This window comes from Culex pipiens, chromosome 3, assembly GCF_016801865.2.
Source record: "Culex pipiens pallens isolate TS chromosome 3, TS_CPP_V2, whole genome shotgun sequence".
In the NCBI taxonomy this organism is placed as follows: domain Eukaryota; kingdom Metazoa; phylum Arthropoda; class Insecta; order Diptera; family Culicidae; genus Culex; species Culex pipiens.
The window spans coordinates 4,955,609-4,977,924 of NC_068939.1; the positions used below are offsets into that span (position 1 = coordinate 4,955,609).

At 36.2% G+C, this 22,316-nt stretch overlaps 1 protein-coding gene across 3 annotated transcripts in view; it reads right to left on the minus strand.

Moving 5' to 3' along the window:
* LOC120424430 (kinesin-like protein KIF13B) overlaps window positions 1–22,316 on the minus strand; it is a 59,689-nt gene that overhangs the window by 3,999 nt on the left and 33,374 nt on the right. Inside the window, exons 5-14 of one of the 3 annotated variants that reach the window (XM_052709254.1) lie at window positions 18,135–21,531; window positions 17,929–18,074; window positions 16,494–16,541; window positions 15,947–16,034; window positions 15,788–15,883; window positions 6,102–6,164; window positions 5,448–5,906; window positions 5,026–5,385; window positions 4,833–4,966; window positions 45–225 (exon numbers count right to left, since the gene is read on the minus strand). In XM_052709254.1, coding sequence (XP_052565214.1) covers window positions 45–225; window positions 4,833–4,966; window positions 5,026–5,385; window positions 5,448–5,906; window positions 6,102–6,164; window positions 15,788–15,883; window positions 15,947–16,034; window positions 16,494–16,541; window positions 17,929–18,074; window positions 18,135–21,531 — 4,972 coding nt within the window. The remainder of the gene's footprint in view (window positions 1–44; window positions 226–4,832; window positions 4,967–5,025; window positions 5,386–5,447; window positions 5,907–6,101; window positions 6,165–15,787; window positions 15,884–15,946; window positions 16,035–16,493; window positions 16,542–17,928; window positions 18,075–18,134; window positions 21,532–22,316) is intronic. The other 2 variants (XM_052709255.1, XM_039588546.2) reach the window with 2 other exon arrangements.

Consider the following 22,316-nt stretch of genomic DNA (forward strand, 5'->3'; position numbering starts at 1 on the left):
CTTTAATAACTTCTCTCTAACGGAAATCTAAAACAAAAACTCACCCTTCATCTTCTCCGCCCGCTTCAGCTCCCGCATCGCTCGGCCTCGCTTGTCCAGGATCAGCTTGTCCACGCGCACGAAGATGCCGTGCTTGGGCCGACAGCTAAAGTACTGGATGCCCTGCACGGTGCCGTCGTTCTTGCCCGTGGGCGTGTCCAGCTCGACGCCGATCCAGGTGCCGCCCTGAAAAAAAAGAATCCAATGTTTAAACTTTTTTTCAATGCAAATTAAATTTTTATTATCGAGTGACCAAAGTATCCAGGTTTTTAAGCGAAAATGGCGTTCGAAAGGTGAACGCCCGACATGTCAAAATCATGCAGTGGTACCAACATTACGAAAAAAGTGTGCCATGGCATGACAGCCACATTTTTTTATAATGTTGGTGCTACTGCGCGATTTTGACATTTCGGACGTTCACCATTCGAACGCCATCTTCGCTTAAAAACCTGGATGGCCTGCGGGCCAAATTTGGCCCAAAAGGTGTGATTGAAAACAATAAATTTCGTCAAAAATTCGTCAAAAACTTCATCAAACATTTTTGGAAATAAGTTATTTAACGTTCAAATTTTACTTAAGTGGAAAACAGTAAAGGTATCCCATATTAATTGATGAGTCATGACGCAACTTATTTAAAGGCTGGGCCCCATTTTTTCACTTAAAAACCGCCCAAACTTAAGTCATTTAAGTTACGAATTGAGTACGAAACATCTGATTCAGGTTGACTAAAATTCATTGAAATTGGAGGAATAATTGTTATAATTTTGGTAGAAATTTATTGAAAAATAAAATTACTTAAACCTTTTTAAACATATTTTTACAGAAAAAAAGCTAAAAACCATTTTTCATTTTTATTTAATATGTTCAACAACGAATGTCTTCGGTCACAAAAGTATCAATCATCTATCAACCAGACCAGACCGTGATTTTTTTTTTTTCAAAGCTATTGTAAAACCTGATCTGTTGGTTGAGGCATGAGAATTGTAATAATTTTGCTATTTTGTTTAAAAAATTTGAATTTAATTTTTTGTTCTTTAATAATAATGGCGGAAACGTCCAAAAGTTACCTACAATTTCAAAAAACTTAAACTGATAGATGTATTTTACAATTTTATAGTTTGAAATACATTTGGCCCGCAACCTTATGTGAGCTTCAAATTTGGACCGCCACAAATTTTGAGCGCCCCTGTTTTCAGTTGATTTGATTTCTATTTCCATTAAGGGGTTGCATACATTTAAATCGGCAAAAATGTCAGAGGTTGGTTTGAGCACACACTTAACATTTTATAAATCTGTTTTCAGGTCATTTAAATGTACATTTTCATCTATTAACAAAATAAATATGAAGACATTTGGATGTACCATTGCCGAGATATAGCTGACCGATTCTTCGGCTCCTTTTCAAAAAAATCCCAAGTTTTTTTCAGCGTTTTGGCTGTAGTGGCAAAATAAAAGAAGAAACCCCCCAATGTTATTACATATTTGGAAAGATAATTGATTTTCCTACAAAGAAATATCATGCAGAATGAATTATATAGTACCTGTGCTTCCCCTGAAATAAAAATGTAGCGTGACGGGACAACATCGTAAAACTGGACTTTTAAAAGGCACACTACAAAAATCGCCACAGTTTTGCCAGTTTGATTTAAAAAAACTTTTGCTCTTCAACACGTTATCACAAATTGAAAAATGAATCTCTAGCTCCTTGAACTGAACGAATTGGTTGAAATTTGAGTTTTTGCCAGCCATTTCTTTTCGTGACGGGACAACGAAAGGAGCAGATTTATGAAAAAACTCCTCTCCCATTCAATGGCTTGCAGACCATATTTGGTCAATATTTTTGGCTTTTGAGGTAAGAAAACGCATTTAAAGCACATTGCAATTATTGAATCATAATAAAAATTAAATCTTTCATATCAAAAATCACATTGAAAATTGAAAAATGTGACATTTTGGTGTAGCTTCGCTAAGAATCGGTCAGCTATTTTAACCTTGAAGTTTCAAAAAACGATATCTCCACACTGCTTTGACCAAATCGGCTCAAAATTTTGGTGAAGACTCGTTAAACCAATCCTATGTGCATGACAAAGTACGATTTTCAAAAAGTTTATTTAAAAAAAAAGATATAAAATAAAAAATCGCCAGTTTTTGATTTTAGTATTTTTTTAAAATGCAAAAATTTCAAAATTGGGCTTCGTCATGCACATGGAATATATATTGTAAGTCTTCAACTGAAATTTCAGCCAATTTGGTCCATCCCATCTCGAGATATCGTGGCACCCGTAAATCAACTCGGTGTTCAGAGAAAAACGCTCACAAAGTTTGACAGTTCGCCTTGCGCATGGCAACATTTTGAGCGTAAATCATCTCTTACTCAGTTTAATTATGAAATATCTTCATGAAACTATCAGAAGTGATTAAAAATCATCTTTTAAGTGGATTTAATAAATTTTCTGAAATATGAAATTTTGTGTTTTTCTACATGCATGTAACCCCTTAAGCTTTGAAGTTTTTTGAAAACATTTTTTCCCCTGATTTTTGTGATTGATTTTGCCTACAAAAATCAAACCATCCACATTAACGCGACCCCCGGGTCTTTTGTGGTCTCTATTGCAAGTTTCTGCTCGAACCTAGGAGTCCGAAGGCTTGAATGGGGAGAGCATCCAAACCTCTTTCTACTCGAAGGAACCTTCCACCCCAGTGTTTGAACTGACGACCTTTGGATTGCGAGTCCAACCGCCGCCAGCGATTCCACCGGAGTAGGCTTGGTTTGGTGTGTTGTTTGTACTTTTGGCATGGAGAAGACTCCTACACATGGAATGACTTAACGGCCTAACAACCAAGGCCGGGACCGACATTTTACTTCCTCATCCGATGGAAGGTTGGAGCAGATGGGAATCGAACCCAGAATCATCCGCTTACAAAGCGGACAGCGTAACCATTCGGCCACGCACTGCCTACCCACCTACCCGAAAATAACATTGAAATTGAATTAAACGATCGGGTCAAATTTACTCAAAAAAAGTGTCCATGTGATTTATGGATGATCCCCAACTGTGCAAGATTTAAAAAAAGTGTTTTCGAAAAAAAGCTTGCTAGTCGTGTAGCAGATCTGATTTGAACATAAATTTCACATAAATAAATAAAAAGAAGGTGCAGTGATAATGTCAGAGATATACCCAGAATGACAGGAATGGTTTCTCTACAAAGTTTGTATGGAGAGTTAGGGCAATATACAGTACTTGTTCGGTAACTGGTCTGAGAACGTAGCCCAGTCACCGAATGCTGCTCGCTAACTGAGCTGAACGAAAAATAACGAGGGGACCAACGATGCATAATATTTTCCTGATGAAATATAAAAATAAAAGTTACTCAATTTTGTTTACAATGCTTACTTTTTGTGTTTCTTTATTTGTGACTCGAAATTTAATAAAAGTTTGAAAAAGTTTTTTTTGCAATTACGTCGTAAAACTCCTTATTTTTTCTGTAATTCTCGAACGACGAAACAGCCTACTTTTCTCTACCGAAAATAACAGAATCGAATAGTAACCCTTTTCAAAATAAATGCTGAAAAGTTCTACTTTTCAGCACTGAAAAAAAGCAAAGCAATCCACTTTAACGACCCCGGGTCTTTTGTGGGCACTCTTGCAAGTTTCTGCTCATTTCTAGGCGTCCGAAGGTTTATGCGGTGAGCCTCTTTTTATGCACTGAAATGGGTGCTGAAAAGTTGAACTTTTCAGCACTTGTTTGGAAAAGTAATACTTTTCAACATTTTTTGCCCTATAATTCTTGCAAAAAAAGGTTGTATGGAACTCGTTGCAAAATTTGATTTTTTCAACACTCGTCGTATTTATCCACCTCGGTGAACCTCGTTGGATAAATGTACGATTCGTGCTGAAAAAATCCTTTTTTTTCGCAACTTGTTGTATAAACTACTATTTTATTTATTGAACATGATTTTTGCATCCATTAACCCCTCGGTCATTTCGGTTTGTTTTGGTATTTTGACGTTTGCCTGCTTTTTAACTGGGCTACAGCCCAGTTTTCGAGCGCCCAGTTAAAAAGCAGCCCAGTTACAACTACTGTAGTACAACAACTTTGAAGAAACCGTTCGGTTCTGCCTAAATATTAAAAAAAATCAAAGTAAACTTGTTTTTGGAGACCTCTAAGTTGTTGCTTCCCTCCAACTGAGTCTGCGCAGAAATGTATTTCGAATACAGTCCAGACTCGATTATCCGAAGGCCTTGGCAAAATTTCACTTCGGATAAATAAAATCACAAAAAAAATATATTTTTTGTTGTCTTATTTTTGTTTTTTTTTTTTGAGCTTTGGTATGAACCCTAAACTACTCTAAAGTGATTTAGAATTTTGAAATCCAAGATGGCGGCCAAAAAGGCGGTGATCAAATATATAAAAAATAGATTTTTTTAATAATTTTATATTCAATCAATCATTAAAATTTGATTGAAATGAGGTCACAGAACTCGAATTTGAAGTTAAAACTAAGAAAGAAAAAAAAGAAAAATTTTTTTTTTTTCGTGATTCGATTATCCGAAGTCCCATACAAAACTTCGGATAATCAAACTTCGGATAATCGAAACTTCGGACAATCGAGATTTCGATAGTTAAAAATAAGATTACACTAAAATGTTTTTCGTGATTCGATTATCCGAAATGATATTTTCCGAAACTTTCAGATAGTTGAGTCTGGACTGTAAATTTAAATTTTGCAATTTTAGATAAACATTACACATGAAATGCACAAATATTACAATTATGAAGTCACTTCTCACCTGGAAATGCGTTCCTCCGACGAACGAAATCACACCGCTCGTATTGTACGGTCGAATCTGAACCGATTCGCCAACGATGACCCAGTCCGGAATATTCTCGTGCTTGCTCGGCGTGGAGAAGCTATTCTCCATAACTGCAAAATAAATCAAAAATTCAAATTGACAAATTTCTAAAGAAACTTGACCTTCATACCATCGGAATCCTGCAGCAGCTTGGAGCTATTGTTCTCCTCGTCGACCACATCCTCATGCTGAAGATGCGAATCATCATCGGTGGTGCTGCTCACGTGACTTTCGTCCATCGCAATCACCTCCTCGTCCTCTTCCACCTCTTGCTCGTTGACCACGCCCTCGTCTTCCTCGTCGATCATGGCGTCACGCGAGCCGGTCATGACCGCCGGTTCGCTAGCCCGCTTTGCGTTGCTGTTGTACGCGAGGGCTTCCTGCTCGAGCAGATCACCGCCGCGGTTGCCGTTCAGCTCGTCAAAGCTGACCACGTCCTTCATGAGTGGATTGTTGCTGCGCAGGACGTTGTTGGACGGTGACATGGTTTCTGGAGAAGAATTGAATAGTTGAAGTTGCCGATTCAATCAAAGATCCTCAAGTACAACTCACCAGGCGTTTCTCCGACGCTCAGCGAGCGGATCGAGTAGGTGTCGTCGTTGGTCAGATTGCTGCAGGACACGGCCTGCGAGCCGTACCCGCTCGAAGTGGACGAGCTCATGCTGGGCGTGCCGGCGGCAATGTTCTGGCTCTTGACCTGCGCCACCTGACCACCTCCACCACCAGGCTTAACGCCCTTTCCCGCCGCCGAGAACTTGCACAAATCGCTACCTCCGCCAACGCCGGCATGCCCGGGCCGCTTGTCAATGTCCATGAACGACTCGACCGTGTACGAGGACTTCATCTTGGACATGGTCGGCTTCTTGGGCGGCTCGTAATCGTCCTCGTACTCGGCGTACTCGGGCTCGCTGAACCGGTCCTCGCCCTCCTCCTCGTAGCAGATCTGCTTGATCAGCGGTTCCTCGTGCAGCGTCGTCATCCGCTGGGCCAACTTGCTGGCCGCCGGGGATGCTGTTGAAAATTGAATTGAAAACGATTAGCACGGTCCGAAATCGAAATTGAACGTAGACAAAAAAAAAAAACAACCTAAAACATCGAAACACAACATCGAACGCGCGAAACGAAATGAACAGGAAATGAAACATTATTGGGAAATTAAAATGAAAAGTTAGTTAAAAACACGCTTTTTTTTTGTTGGTTACGTACGCTTGGTTGGCTGAAGTCGCAGGGAGTTCAAATTTATGTTTAGATTTAGGAATGTGGGACGAGCTGCATTCCATGAAAACGAGTGTGAGTTTGTATGATTGTGTGAGTGAGTGAGAAAGGAAGAAAGAGAGAGAGAGCACAAGACAAACGGACGCAATTAGTTCACTTCCGCTCATTGATGACTGGATTTCATTAATCGAGGGTGGGGAGGACACATTCGGAAAGCACCTAGAACACTGTTTCGGGGAGGGACGAGCTGTTTTTTTAGTTTTGTATTTGCATACGACTGTAAGGCTCTAGCATTACATCACAGACAAACAGATAGGACTTTTCATGATTTTTTAATATTCCATCAAATTTTCAAATAATCATCAAATAATTTTAGAAATTCTTAAAATTTTAAAATATCTGAAAATTATATATTTTTTAAAGTATCAAATTTTATTTTATTTTTTTGAAATACTACAAATTATATTTTTTTTTCAATTTCTAGAAATTCTGAAAAATCTAAAGATTCTAAAAAATCTCAAGAATCTAAAAATTCTTAAAATTCTTAAAAGTCTTAAAATTCATAAAATTCTTAAAATTCTTAAAATTTTTAAAATTCTTAAAATTCTTAAAATTCTTAAAATTCTTAAAATTTTTAAAATTCTTAAAATTCTTAAAATTCTTAAAATTCTTAAAATTCTTAAAATTCTTAAAATTCTTAAAATTCTTAAAATTCTTAAAATTCTTAAAACTCTTAAAATACATAAAATTCTTAAAATTCTTAAAATTCTTAAAATTCTTAAAATTCTTAAAATTCTTAAAATTCTTAAAATTCTTAAAATTCTTAAAATTCTTAAAATTCTTAAGAGCGAGTCCACGAACAGGGCATACCCCTTTGTATGGGACGTCGTTTGGACCTCACAAATCTTCCTGAAATTTTCAGGGGTTTTTTGTACATATAAAACTAGCATCTGGCCAAAATATAAGCACTCTAGGTCAACGGGAAGTGGGGCAAATCGGGACACAAAGTTTGAATGTTCAAAAACGTCAAAAATCTTAAAAAGGCTATAACTTAGACAAAATTCAATTTATTTTCAAAATTCAAAATGCATCTGAAAGGGCTTACAAAATCCAACAAAATGCAGGGTAGAGCAGCCTAATTGGTTAAATCTAATGAGAGTTATTGGCATTTTAGTGAAAAAATAGCATAATTTTCAAACTCAAATAAAAAAGTGTTCCATCTAGATATCAACTCTGTTCGACCTGCAGCTTGTAGGGGACATCTGGGACTACCATCTGATACTGAGAACGCTTTGGGTAAGGCAGTTTAACATATTAAATAGACACTTTTACTTTTAGTGATGTTTTTGGTTGTAAATGTTTGCTCGGAGGACCCCTTAGATCCCATTTTCTGGTGATAATTTTATCATATTCGTGTTCCTGAGACAATTTCACAATAGAAACATGCATAAAAATGTTTATTTTTATCCATTTTAACCCTTTAAAAAATAATAGTTAAAAAAAAATAAGAAGCTGCTTTTTTCTGGTGTCATCTAGTATCCTTGGAAACGAGCTTGATTTTCAATAAATGTGAATCGAAGATTTTTTTTAACTTTTGTTTTTTAAACGGTAAAAATGGATAAAAATAAACATTTTTATGCATGTTTCTATTGTGAAATTGTCTCAGGAACACGAATATGATGAAATTATCACCAGAAAATGGGATCTAAGGGGTCCCCCGAGCAAAAATTTACAACCAAAAAATTCACTAAAAGTAAAAGTGTCTATTTAATATGTTAAACTGCCTTACCCAAAGCGTTCTCAGTCTCAGATGGTAGTCCCAGATGCCTCTACAAGCTGCAGGTCGTACCGAGTTGATATCTGGATGGAACACTTTTTTATTTGAGTTTGAAAATTATGCTATTTTTTCACTAAAATGCCAATAACTCTCATTAGATTTAACCAATTAGGCTGCTCTACCCTGCATTTTGTTGGATTTTGTAAGCCCTTTCAGATGCATTTTGAATTTTGAAAATAAATTGAATTTTGTCTAAGTTATAGCCTTTTTAAGATTTTTGACGTTTTTGAACCTTCAAACTTTGTGTCCCGATTTGCCCCACTTCCCGTTGACCTAGAGTGCTCATATTTTGGCCAGATGCTAGTTTTATATGTACAAACAACCCCTGAAAATTCCAGGCAGATTGGTGAGGTCGATGCGAGATGGGTATGCTTTGCTCGTGGACTCGCTCTTAAAATTCTTAAAATTCTTAAAATTCTTAAAATTCTTAAAATTCTTAAAACTCTTAAAATACATAAAATTCTTAAAATTCTTAAAATTCTTAAAATTCTTAAAACTCTTAAAATACATAAAATTCTTAAAATTCTTAAAATTCTTAAAATTCTTAAAATTCTTAAAATTCTTAAAATTCTTAAAATTCTTAAAATTCTTAAAATTCTTAAAATTCTTAAAATTCTTAAAATTCTTAAAATTCTTAAAATTCTTAAAATTCTTAAAATTCTTAAAATTCTTAAAATTCTTAAAATTCTTAAAATTCTTAAAATTCTTAAAATTCTTAAAATTCTTAAAATTCTTAAAATTCTTAAAATTCTTAAAATTCTTAAAATTCTTAAAATTCTTAAAATTCTTAAAATTCTTAAAATTTTTAAAATTCTTAAAATTCTTAAAATTCCTAAAATTCTTAAAATTCTTAAAATTCTTAAAATTCTTAAAATTCTTAAAATTCTTAAAATTCTTAAAATTTTTAAAAATTTTAAAATTCTTAAAATTCTTAAAATTTTTAAAATTATTAAAATTCTTAAAATTCTTAAAATTCTTAAAATTCTTAAAATTCTTAAAATTCTTAAAATTCTTAAAATTCTTAAAATTCTTAAAATTCTTAAAATTCTTAAAATTCTTAAAATTCTTAAAATTCTTAAAATTCTTAAAATTCTTAAAATTCTTAAAATTCTTAAAATTCTTAAAATTCTTAAAATTCTTAAAATTCTTAAAATTCTTAAAACTCTTAAAATTCTTAAAATTCTTAAAATTCTTAAAATTTTTAAAATTCTTAAAATTCTTAAAATTCTTAAAACTTTTAAAATACATAAAATTCTTAAAATTCTTAAAATTTTTGAAATTCTTAAAATTCTTAAAATTCTTAAAATTCTTAAAATTCTTAAAATTCTTAAAATTCTTAAAATTCTTAAAATTCTTAAAATTCTTAAAATTCTTAAAATTCTTAAAATTCTTAAAATTCTTAAAATTCTTAAAATTCTTAAAATTCTTAAAATTCTTAAAATTCTTAAAATTCTTAAAATTCTTAAAATTCTTAAAATTCTTAAAATTCTTAAAATTCTTAAAATTCTTAAAATTCTTAAAATTCTTAAAATTCTTAAAATTCTTAAAATTCTTAAAATTCTTAAAATTCTTAAAATTCTTAAAATTCTTAAAATTTTTAAAATTCTTAAAATTCTTAAAATTCTTAAAATTCTTAAAATTCTTAAAATTCTTAAAATTCTTAAAATTCTAAAAATTCTTAAAATTCTTAAAATTCTTAAAATTCTTAAAATTCTTAAAATTCTTAAAATTCCTAAAATTCTTAAAATTCTTAAAATTCTTAAAATTCTTAAAATTCTTAAAATTCTTAAAATTCTTAAAATTCTTAAAATTCTTAAAATTCTTAAAATTCTTAAATTTCTTAAAATTCTTAAAATTCTTAAAATTCTTAAAATTCTTAAAATTTTTAAAATTTTTAAAATTCTTAAAATTCTTAAAATTATTAAAATTCTTAAAATTCTTAAAATTCTTAAAATTCTTAAAATTCTTAAAATTCTTAAAATTCTTAAAATTCTTAAAATTCTTAAAATTCTTAAAATTCTTAAAATTCTTAAAATTCTTAAAATTCTTAAAATTCTTAAAATTCTTAAAATTCTTAAAATTCTTAAAATTCTTAAAATTCTTAAAATTCTTAAAACTCTTAAAATTCTTAAAATTCTTAAAATTCTTAAAATTTTTAAAATTCTTAAAATTCTTAAAATTCTTAAAACTCTTAAAATACATAAAATTCTTAAAATTCTTAAAAATTTTGAAATTCTTAAAATTCTTAAAATTCTTAAAATTCTTAAAATTCTTAAAATTCTTAAAATTCTTAAAATTCTTAAAATTCTTAAAATTCTTAAAATTCTTAAAATTCTTAAAATTCTTAAAATTCTTAAAATTCTTAAAATTCTTAAAACTCTTAAAATACATAAAATTCTTAAAATTCTTAAAATTCTTAAAATTCTTAAAATTCTTAAAATTCTTAAAATTCTTAAAATTCTTAAAATTCTTAAAATTCTTAAAATTCTTAAAATTCTTAAAATTCTTAAAATTCTTAAAATTCTTAAAATTCTTAAAACTCTTAAAATTCTTAAAATTCTTAAAATTCTTAAAATTCTTAAAATTCTTAAAATTCTTAAAATTCTTAAAATTCTTAAAATTCTTAAAATTCTTAAAATTCTTAAAATTCTTAAAATTCTTAAAATTCTTAAAATTCTTAAAATTCTTAAAATTCTTAAAATTTTTAAAATTCTTAAAATTCTTAAAATTCCTAAAATTCTTAAAATTCTTAAAATTCTTAAAATTCTTAAAATTCTTAAAATTCTTAAAATTCTTAAAATTCTTAAAATTCTTAAAATTCTTAAAATTCTTAAAATTCTTAAAATTCTTAAAATTCTTAAAATTTTAAAAATTTTTAAAATTCTTAAAATTCTTAAAATTCTTAAAATTATTAAAATTCTTAAAATTCTTAAAATTCTTAAAATTCTTAAAATTCTTAAAATTCTTAAAATTCTTAAAATTCTTAAAATTCTTAAAATTCTTAAAATTCTTAAAATTCTTAAAATTCTTAAAATTCTTAAAATTCTTAAAATTCTTAAAATTCTTAAAATTCTTAAAATTCTTAAAATTCTTAAAATTCTTAAAATTCTTAAAATTCTTAAAACTCTTAAAATTCTTAAAATTCTTAAAATTCTTAAAATTTTTAAAATTCTTAAAATTCTTAAAATTCTTAAAACTCTTAAAATACATAAAATTCTTAAAATTTTTGAAATTCTTAAAATTCTTAAAATTCTTAAAATTCTTAAAATTCTTAAAATTCTTAAAATTCTTAAAATTCTTAAAATTCTTAAAATTCTTAAAATTCTTAAAATTCTTAAAATTCTTAAAATTCTTAAAATTCTTAAAATTCTTAAAATTCTTAAAATTCTTAAAATTCTTAAAATTCTTAAAATTCTTAAAATTCTTAAAATTCTTAAAATTCTTAAAATTCTTAAAATTCTTAAAATTCTTAAAATTCTTAAAATTCTTAAAATTCTTAAAATTCTTAAAATTCTTAAAATTCTTAAAATTCTTAAAATTCTTAAAATTCTTAAAATTCTTAAAATTCTTAAAATTCTTAAAATTCTTAAAATTCTTAAAATTCTTAAAATTCTTAAAATTCTTAAAATTCTTAATTTTTTCAATTCAATTCGGTTTTATTGGTGAATTATCAATATACAATAAGTTCTTTTGGAATACATAACAGAGTTTTGGAGTTCCTTTCAGCTGTGTGTTACATCATAATCCATTTTGGAACAATTGTTGCTTGTAGTTAAAGGGTTACCGAAAGTAAGAAAAAGATAAGAAAAAAAAACTTACTAAAATTGCAAGGGAAAGGGGATAGAAATAGAGAAAGCTTAAAACTAGATCACAATTTTTTATCCTTTATAGATGTGCTTGATCATCAGCTCCCCGAGGGCCAGAAATTGCTCCGCCTTGTTACGGCAGGTCCGAAACCGCGTCATCATCTCCCCCGCGAGAGCAAAGAACTCCGGCAGGGTGAAGAGATCTTCCCCGGTGACTCCTTGCTGGGTCGCATCACCGCTACCGGCAGCGACCACGCTCGCAAACGACCGCCCCCATCCAGGAGGGAACGCTGGGTTGTCCGCTGGAACCGTACGCTGGCCAGCTGCAGGAACGTCTGCGCTCGTACTTCGCTGAGGAGGATGGGACGCAGCTGCTTTCTTCTTCCTCTTTTCCTGCTCCTCGAGGTAGGACTTCCGCGCGACGCATCCGCGGTAATTACCGGTATGGTTACCGCCGCAGTTCGCGCACTTTACGCGCGGCTTGGTTTGTTCTGCATTTTCCCCCAAGTCCGCCTTTCGTGGGAGTGCGCACACCTCCGAGAGGTGTGACTCACCGCACTTCACGCAGCGGGGTCGGAGGTTGCAGTTCCGCGAGCCGTGGCCGAATTTCTGGCATCGGTGACATTGCGCTGCGTCCGTCGGATTTTTTGAGTAAAACCGCCAGTTTACCCAAAAACCGTCCAACGCCTTAGTCCGCCGCAGGTCTTGAAGTTTGACGGTGCCGCGATCGAAGTACAACAGGTACAGTGTGTGTGTACCTGTGACTGTTGTCTTCCGCGAGAGGACTTTTATGTCTCGCGGCGTTATTCCGACACCCGAGAGGTGCTCCTTGAGGACGGAGGTCGGGCGGTCTTGGTACCCCTGCAAGACGATCTTAACAGCGGTCTTCTGCACGGGGTCGAATGTGTAGAATTTGAAGTTTTTACGCTTCAATTTCTCCACAACCAGGTCGAAGTTCTTTTGGTCAAATGTGAACACTTGCACTGACGATTTACCTATTTTGAGGCAGTACACGAGGCCTTCCAGCTGCTCGTCAACATCGTCCGCCAACGTGTCCAAAACGAAAATTGGTGGTGGTCGTCGTTCCTTTGGAGTAATTACTTTTTTTGGCGAAATCACTTTCTTCCGTGCACGACCATCGTCGTCGTCGTCGTCGGTAGTGCTACCGTCGGTGTTGTTGTTGTTGCTTTCCTCGTCACTCAGTCTCGCGAACTTGTTACTGGTGGGAATGTTGGCGGATGTTGAAGCGCCATCGGTTGACGGATTGCCGGAAGTAGCTGAACGGAGCCTAATAGGGCTGCGATCCTGGACGCGGTAATTAGCGTGTAATAACTTTGGGTCGAATCCTTTGGCGCACACACTCCCCGGCGCGATGGCGGACGACGCGGCGTTGGGTTGTTTACCTTTTTGCACACGGCCGGTAGACGAACTTCGCGGGTTTTTCGAGGCCGCACTCGAACTGCCACGGCCATGGCCGGCCCTTGGCATGCTGCAGGAGCAAACTCGCGGCTAATCCCGGTAAATTACGGCGAAAAATTTCGAAAAAACGATGGAGCACTGAGCACTTGACTGCTGCTTGCACTCGTGCGTACACAGAGGAGGTTAAAATTCTTAAAATTCTTAAAATTCTTAAAATTCTTAAAATTTTTAAAATTCTTAAAATTCTTAAAATTCTTAAAATTCTTAAAACTCTTAAAATACATAAAATTCTTAAAATTCTTAAAATTCTTAAAATTCTTAAAATTCTTAAAATTCTTAAAATTCTTAAAATTCTTAAAATTCTTAAAATTCTTAAAATTCTTAAAATTCTTAAAATTCTTAAAATTTTTAAAATTCTTAAAATTCTTAAAATTCCTAAAATTCTTAAAATTCTTAAAATTCTTAAAATTCTTAAAATTCTTAAAATTCTTAAAATTCTTAAAATTCTTAAAATTCTTAAAATTCTTAAAATTCTTAAAATTCTTAAAATTCTTAAAATTCTTAAAATTCTTACAATTCTTAAAATTCTTAAAATTCTTAAAATTCTTAAAATTCTTAAAATTCTTAAAATTCTTAAAATTCTTAAAATTCTTAAAATTCTTAAAATTCTTAAAATTCTTACAATTCTTAAAATTCTTAAAATTCTTAAAATTCTTAAAATTCTTAAAATTCTTAAAATTCTTAAAATTCTTAAAATTCTTAAAATTCTTAAAATTTTTAAAATTCTTAAAATTCTTAAAATTCTTAAAATTCTTAAAATTCTTAAAATTCTTAAAATTCTTAAAATTCTTAAAACTCTTAAAATTCTTAAAATTCTTAAAATTCTTAAAATTCTTAAAATTCTTAAAATTCTTAAAATAATTAAAATTCTTAAAATTCTTAAAATTCTTAAAATTCTTAAAATTCTTAAAATTCTTAAAATTCTTAAAATTCTTAAAATTCTTAAAATTCTTAGAAGTTTTTAAAATTCTTCTTAAAATTCTTAAAAATCTAAAATTTAAAAAAAAATCTAAGAACTCTTAAATTTCTAAAAATTCAAAAAAAAATCAAAAATTCTGAATTTTTAACATGGTGCACATTTTATGCTAACAGTCTACCTATAAAACAAATTACAAAACAATTTTTTTTTTAATTTTAGACGTTTTCAAATCTTTAAAAAAAAAGTTGAAATTTTTTTTATTTTTTTTTTCAAAAATTCTGACATTTTTAAAATTTCCACAAATTCCAACAATTTTTTTTAATAATTTTTATATTCTTTAAATCTATAAAAGGATTATGGACCGATATTCAATTCGGTAATTTCGGAAGGACCTAATGGACCGATATTCAATGTCAAAAGTGAATGAAACGTCATAACTTCTCCTATATTCAAAATATGTTTAAAGTAGTTAAAACAAAGGCATCGTGAAAGAAAATCCAGGCAAATTATTTTTAATTGATTTCAGTTTTCCCCCGATTTTTGAATATTTGTAAATTTTTAAATTATGAGTTTTAAATTCTTTAATTTTATAACTGTAAATTTGAAAAAAGAAATATGAGTATTTTTATAAAAGATTATGAATTTTAGATTTTCCTACATTTTTATTAGGGATTTAAAAAAAATATTTTTAGAAAACATTTGAGCAATTCTTTACCGGAAATGGATTTTATTTGTATTTTTTTTATTTGGCTCAAACTTTGTGGGGACCTTCCCTATAACCAAATAAGCCATTTTGTGTCATTGGTTCAACCATACAAGTCACCGTACAATTTTGGCAGCTGTCCATACAAAAATGGTACGTAAATGTTCGAAAATCTGTAACTTTTGAAGGTATTTTCTGATCAATTTGGTATATTCGGCAGAGTTGTAGGTAGCGTTGAGGTCCATGCAGAAAATTCAATTTCACAAAATCCCTATTTTTTTTATTTTCGAGATTTTTTATTTATTTGTTTTGGACAAAAACCCGCAACTTATGTGCCATAGTAAAAGATGGTTAAAAAAATTCCGCCAAGTCATGAATTGAAAAAAAAAAGATTTTTGTGAAAAATCGAAGTTTTATACATAAAATTTGTTGACCTATTGTTTATGTAAAATTTAATTTGCAATCAAAAAGTACTTCACAAAGGGCTCTGTTTTCAAGATAGAGTCACCGAATGTTTGATTTCAGCGAAATATTTGCAGTTTTTCGATTTAAAATAAATAGTTACCATGAGTGTCTTAGCAACTAATGGTCCAATTTCTAATGTTAAGAAATTAAACATTCGTGAAATTTTCTAATCTTTTTAAAAACAATATTCAATTTTACGCCCTTTTGAAACGATAGTCTTGATTCAAAAGTTTTATAACATCGACATTATAAAAACTTTGCATACACAACAATATATCAAAAAAGGAACGTGAAAACAGCGCCACAACTTGTTGGTGCGAGCTTATGCCGAACTAATTTGTTTATTTTTAAATTAATTGTTTGTACAGGTTGATACTAATAGATGGATTGGAACTCGAGAGTCTTATCTGTTTGTCTGTGATTCTACCATCAGGATTGAATTGTAACTTAAATAATACTTTTACTTACTTAGCCCGTAGGAGGAGTTGGCCGAATCTTCGCCACCTCCTGGGGAGGTTCCTTTCAGCTTCTGACGACTGGTAGCCGTCTCCCGAGTGCTTTGAGCTGAAATCATTTTTGGAATGTTAGCTTAAACATAAACTTTAAATTTTCCCCCACATTACTCACCGGAATTCAGCCCCATCTTAAGATCCGCAAACGACTCGGAGCGGCCAATTCCCAGCAGCGATTCCAGCGAAGCGTCAAAGAATCGCATCTGCAAAAGGAGAGAAACCGCCACAGTTAGTCGAGCCCAGGCCAAGTGGTCGCAAATCATTCCGCTAAAAAAAACTGTCCAACCAATCTAGAGAGAGAGAGACTCAATATTAAACAAACTTATCGAACCAATACGTTTCTTTTTTTTTTGGGTGTTGAGATTTGCTCGATCCCCTCCGAAAAATACAAATACATACAAACGCACCGCACTCAAAAAGGTTATTACAAACAACGCAATGGACTTTCGGGGGTCTGTCCGCAGCGAACAACACAAGATTTTGTTTTTGTAAGAAGAACGAACGAACGAATGAAATGATGAGAGAGAGAGAATCAGCCAACAAGAGAAGACAGAAGAGATCGGATTGGCAATGTAAGGAAATTAAAAGATTTTTAAGTAAAGAACGAAAGACAGAACGGACAAAACAGTGAATGAGTGTTAAGCCACATCTACTATACTTACGGTCATCGAGGTTTTGAGGCCAGTATGTTCCCGGGTGTCTCTAACGACCTTTTTTTGTTTTTTTTTTTTGGTATGGATTGAGCGTGATTGATTTTTTTTGAAGAGGGTGTTTTTTCGAATTTTTATTGACATTTTTATTATTATTTTTAGCAGCGTGCAGATAATGGTATAAATAGAGAGATAAATATGTCAACGTGTGAAGCATATGCAATAAAAACAATAGAGAAAAAATAGAGCGATTCCAAAACATTTGGTGGTTCATGAAATATTTATTTATTGTAACAGAGGGGGATATCGTGAAGGGATGTGAGAAAAAACGTGAGGAGAAAAAATCAATCGCAAACTGGAGGGACAACTGTGCTGGAGTATATCAATTCTAGATTAAATTTTCAAAACAACCTATCCCTCATGGGTTTCCTATGCAGATAGGGCCTTTTGAAAATTTAATCGAGAATTCATCAGAGAGGAAGCCAGAAGGAGAAGATGTCTTGTCACGAAACAGGAAGAGCATAGTGTGAAAGAAAGAAACTGGGAGATAGTAGGTAGAAGTAGTACACGGAGAAATTTATAAAAAAAAAATCCGATCTGACAATTGACTGGTTATTTTTTTAAATGGCAGAAAGGTAGCTGAAAAGTTGTTTTTTTCTAAAGGAGGTATAATACTATGGCAAACAAACAAACAAACAAACTCGCACTTTTTCGCGTTTGATAATTTGCCAAACTCGCAAACTTGTTTGAGGCAAACTGTCAAACTGTGCGAGTTTGTTTGTTTGCCGTAGTCTAATGCCTCCTTAACTAAAATTTTAGCAAATTTGATCAACATTCTAGTTTCTTATCTAGTCTAATCTAATCTAGCGTAGAGATCCTTTCGGAAGCATCCGGGGGCGTTTTTTCCAGCATACCTATTTTCTAAACGGCCAGACCAACTATATAAAATTAACCGCAGAAATGATTCGTTGAAGTGAGTTGTGTTTGAGAAAATTTCTCAATTTTATTAGTAATTTAAAAAAATTAACCAATCGATTGCCGAATACACCTTGGTCAATCTCCCCGTGTCGATATAATAGCAAGGTGTTGGAAACGGAAAACGGATGTTTCTTGTTCCCGAAAAAGCATGGGAAATTGTACAGTGGTGTGTGATTGAGGAGGCGGCAGCGAGAATAGAGAGAAGTTATGTATATTATATTCGCATCGAGCAGAAATGAGCAAAACGACAAAAAGTAGCACGACACTCGGAGGAGGACAAAAGAAGAAAAGTTTCTCCAGCACGACGAAGAAGCATGTTGCCCACCGGCAAACGGGAAGCAGCAGCAGCAGCGACAATGACGACGACGACGATGATGCTCTGTTGCTGAACTGAACAAACGGAAAAATCTCGGGATTTTTGGGAAGAGGGGGAACGGGGGGGAGATTCGTGGTTTGGTTGACACTGTACCTGTGAGAAGTTGGGCACGCTGGCCGTCTTTCGCATCGATAGCGCCGGGCCGCGAACCTGCTCCAGCTCCTTCACGGCCACACTTTGCCGCAAGCGGTCCAGCGTGAGGATGCTCTCCACGGCCGACACTCCTTTGGTATATTTTTCTGCAATTTAAAAATTGAATTTACTTATCGATCAAATTTCATCAAATAACACAAACTCACCGATATAGGTTTCGCCATCGCTGGCGGAAACGTCCTCGCCGGTGGCGGCAATCTGTGCCAGCGATTCGCGATCCTCCAGCTCCTCGGATGCCTTTGGAATGTTGGACACGACCTCGTACGTCACGCCGGACTGCAGTGAACTGCACTCGGCACGTCCAATGCGGAGCTTCTTCAGCCGGTCGGTGAAGCTTTGGCGCTTGTAAATGTTGAGGGCCAGTCGCTTCCGTAGCACCAGGTCCATCGGTGCCGGATGGGACAACCGGACGGTGGTCTTGAGGATCAGATAAACGCGCTCGTTGGCTTCGGTCATTCGGTTGAGCGACGGGCTGTCGTGGATCGACGAGTCCCAGCTGCAGACGGCGCAAATGTCCTTGTCCAGGTGCTGGATGATCTGAAGATTGTAGAACTTGTTTCCGTGTTCCTTTGGCAAGATCGAGTTGAGGCCGGCGAGGGGCACTTCGTCGTTGACACTCTGCGTCGTCAGGTCATCGGCGTTGAGATCCAAAAAGAGGACAGGTACATGCGGTTCCATTCCCATGGGTGGATCCCAGGACGCCGGAGCACCGGGGATGCCCGATCCAGGGGCCGGTACGAGGACGGCGTTACGCTCCTCCGTCAGCGAGACCCACTGATTGACAAGACTCTGTTCGCGTTCCTTCTCCTGTTCGGTTTTGTCGTCCTTGTTGATCAACTTTTGGATCTGCTGGTCCAGGTATTGCCGTCGACGACCGAGAGCTTCACTCCACTTGTCCCGCAGCACGGTCAGATCCTCTTCCTGATATGAGTCCATCGGCTTCTGCAGCTTGGAGCGGACCGTAACGCATCCCACGGAAACGTTAATGATCGACTGGCAAATGATTGGCAGCGTTCCCGAGTTCTGAACCGGTTTCACGCGGACCATGATTCGCCGCTGGAATCCCTGCCGCAGCTGGTACACTCCCCCGGTCAGCATGTCCTTTGAACACTGCACATCAACCGGAGCCCAGTCGCCGTTGTCGTTCAACTCGTGAATTTCAACCCACAGTTCAATCTTCCGCGACAGTTCCGCCCATCGATCCGCAAGCGAGCGTGCTTTGGCCTGCTGTTGCTCCACTTCCCAGTCCTTTGCCCGCGAGAATCCAACCGACCGGTGGCCCCAAACCTCAATCGATAAAGCTCCGTCACTGCAGTGCTCCAGGAATTCCTCGTTCACCGTGATGATGTAGTCCGACTCGTGATCAAATTTGAACGTAATGTTCTGATTGTGGGCGGCCACTTCCTGGTTGGTAGCCGGTACGACCGCAACCTCATGGTTCCAGAACGAGTACTGGCAGAACACAAAGTTTGACAAATACAGCGGCAGGCCGGAAGCTTGCTTGACGCTGATCCGGCACGTCACCTGATTGCTCGCCGGTTCGCACATATCGTCGTCCTCGTGGCTGTCCTGGGAGCTTTCCGATGCCGACTCGTTGACACGGTCCTGCGGGAACTGACCCGCCACTCGGCTGATCTCAACCTGCAACCTTCCGGCCACTTCGCCCTGCTGGCTGATGATTGGTGTGTGATAGTCCAGTTTAACGTCGTGGAACAACACTTCCAGGAAAATGTTGGCCACTCCAATCAGATTGTGATTTTCCTGGGATTCGTAGAACGGGTCCGACTTGTTCTTGTTCTCATCCGTAACGGTGTAGTTGTTGTCCTTGTACTCCTGGTACATGTCGCGCATGTCGATCATCTTGTTTTCCAACTTTTCCATGCTCCAAATCTGGCTGCCCGAGTTCATCCGACGGACCAGAATGGCCGGTTCGCTGACGAACGCGCCCCGCTTCCGGTTCGGACTCAGGTTGGCCGGTGGAATCTGTAGCGTTACGCTGAATTTGGTTTGCTTGTTCATTTCTTCGGCGAGCACGTTCGCTTCCTGGACGAGCGAGTTGGCCCGGACAATGTCGGTCTTGAGTTGACCCAGGGAACGCTTGAACATTTCGTCCCGTTCCTGGGCCCACTTTTCGACGCGCAGTTGAGCGTTTGGTGTGTTTGGAGGGAGTTTACCTAGACGGAATGGATCGAAGGGGGCGTACGGTGCGTACGGAGTTGTTGGGGAAAGGATGTTGCGCAGTTGCTGGAACTGCTTCTCGTACTCCTGGCGTTGCTTCTCCAGCGCGACCTGTTTGTCCTCTTCGTGTTGCTTCTCCAGCCGGGAGATGGCGGCCTGGATGGGGTTATTGCTGAATTCGTTTTGCATCAGTTCCTCTTGAGCGTAGTAATAGTCCAAATGTTGAGCAGGGGTTTGCGGTTCCGAGGACAGATTATTGTTATTGTTGTTGGACTTTGGACAGTTTACCCGGAAGAAGTGATGATTGCCCCACAGGATGCGATCGCCGTGGTTGAGGGAGGTCTTTTCCGTTGCGACGGATCCGTTCACGCAGCACCGGGCACTGTCGATCGGCGCCATGAACAGTTCGCCGTCCTCGATCGTAATCAGACAGTGCTCCGGCTGGATGCCCAAACCCATCAGCTGAATGTCGGGCAGTTGCTTGGTAGTGCCTTCGTTGTTATGCCCGCCGATCAGTGTGACCTCCTTGAGGTAGTACACCAACAGTTCGTTCAGCGACGGATCCGCGTTCAAATTGACCAGATAGTACTTGTTCTTCTCGACCTTAATGCCACTGTCCTGCACGCTGATGCCCATCTTCTCCAGCGCCTGTTGCCGTTCGCTTTGGATCTGTTCCGTCTTCTCCAGCTTCTCCTCCCACGTTTGCGAGATCTGCTTCATGAGGTTTTCACTCTCGGCCAGCTTGTCGTGGATGTCAACCCGTTTCATCTCACCCGGCAGGCTCGTTCCGGTGGCATGCTTCAACATCTCCCGCAACGTCTCAACCTCCATCCGCAGCTCCCGGATGATCCGCGCGTTCGGATCTTCGTTCACCACGGCGTGGTTGACGATTCGTTTGGCTCGATCCGCGTACCGCAGTGTGGACAACGTTTCTTCATAATTGTCCGCCGCCGGTGATAGCGTTGCCAACATGACCGTCTTCGAATTACCACCGAGGTTATCCTTCAGCAGCCACGTCAGCACCGAGTCTCGATACGGAACAAACTTGTCCTTGTTTTTGCTCCCGCTGGTCTGGTCCGCCAACTTCGATATCACCAGCCCCAGCGTGGTCAAACTCTTGTTGATGTTCGAGCCCTCCTTGAGTCGCTCGCCGACGGCACCGGTTTTCACCGCCCGCTCGCTTCCGGCCAGATCGACCAGCGACACGCGGGACACCTTCTCACCGGTGACGCCCGACAGCGTGTCGATCAGGGTCTGCGTGAGCACCACCGTAAAAACCGCGTGCGAACGGGACGACTCGGAGTTCATGTTGGTAGCGGCTACCGTACGGGACTTGTTGCCCTCGGCCATGAGGTTGTCAATGTCCTGTGGGGGGAGAAGGAGATTTCATGGTTATATTAACATCATTTGATATAAACGCGTAAAGGCTTGCGTTTCGTCGAGGTATGATAGATTTAGGCGACTTAAGCAACCATGCGCACCCACGATTATCTCTGGAGGTAGCAAAAATAAGGGGTACGCATGGTTGCTTAAGATGACTCATGCACACATCAACAATATTATTTATTGGAATTCCCATTACAATGCAATTCTGTCGATTGGAGTGTGTTCAGAGCACCCAAATCTATCATACCTTTACGAAACTGAAGCGTTACTGACATCAACTTCACAAAGTGTCGAGTTGTGTGTTTGACGGAATAACTTTAACGATTTGTAACACCCTGCACGACTAAACGGAACACGGAGGTGTAAATCGATGTGCCCTTGAACCTTTCTCTCGAACTTGTACCTTTTTACCCGCCACCATATGATCTGGGACATTACTCCACAACCATATTATGAGCGAGCGAGAAAAAAATGCGTTTGCATGGCAAAGAAGGAGAACCGGATCGGAACTGCTCTGCCGGGGTTGGCTGCATACATAATATAGTAAATTGCAGGTCCTACCAGCACACCGGCACCGCATATGGTGGCATTATTACGTGAATGTAAAATATGGTTCCAAGGGGAGTCGGGTTTAGAATAAATTGTCAGTTTAGTGTAAAAAAATTACTGCAATGAAATTACATAATGCATCCACTTCTGTTTTGAAACTGATTTAAATCGTCGCTGTAATGCTACTGTAACTTGGCGGAGTCTCAATCAACCCA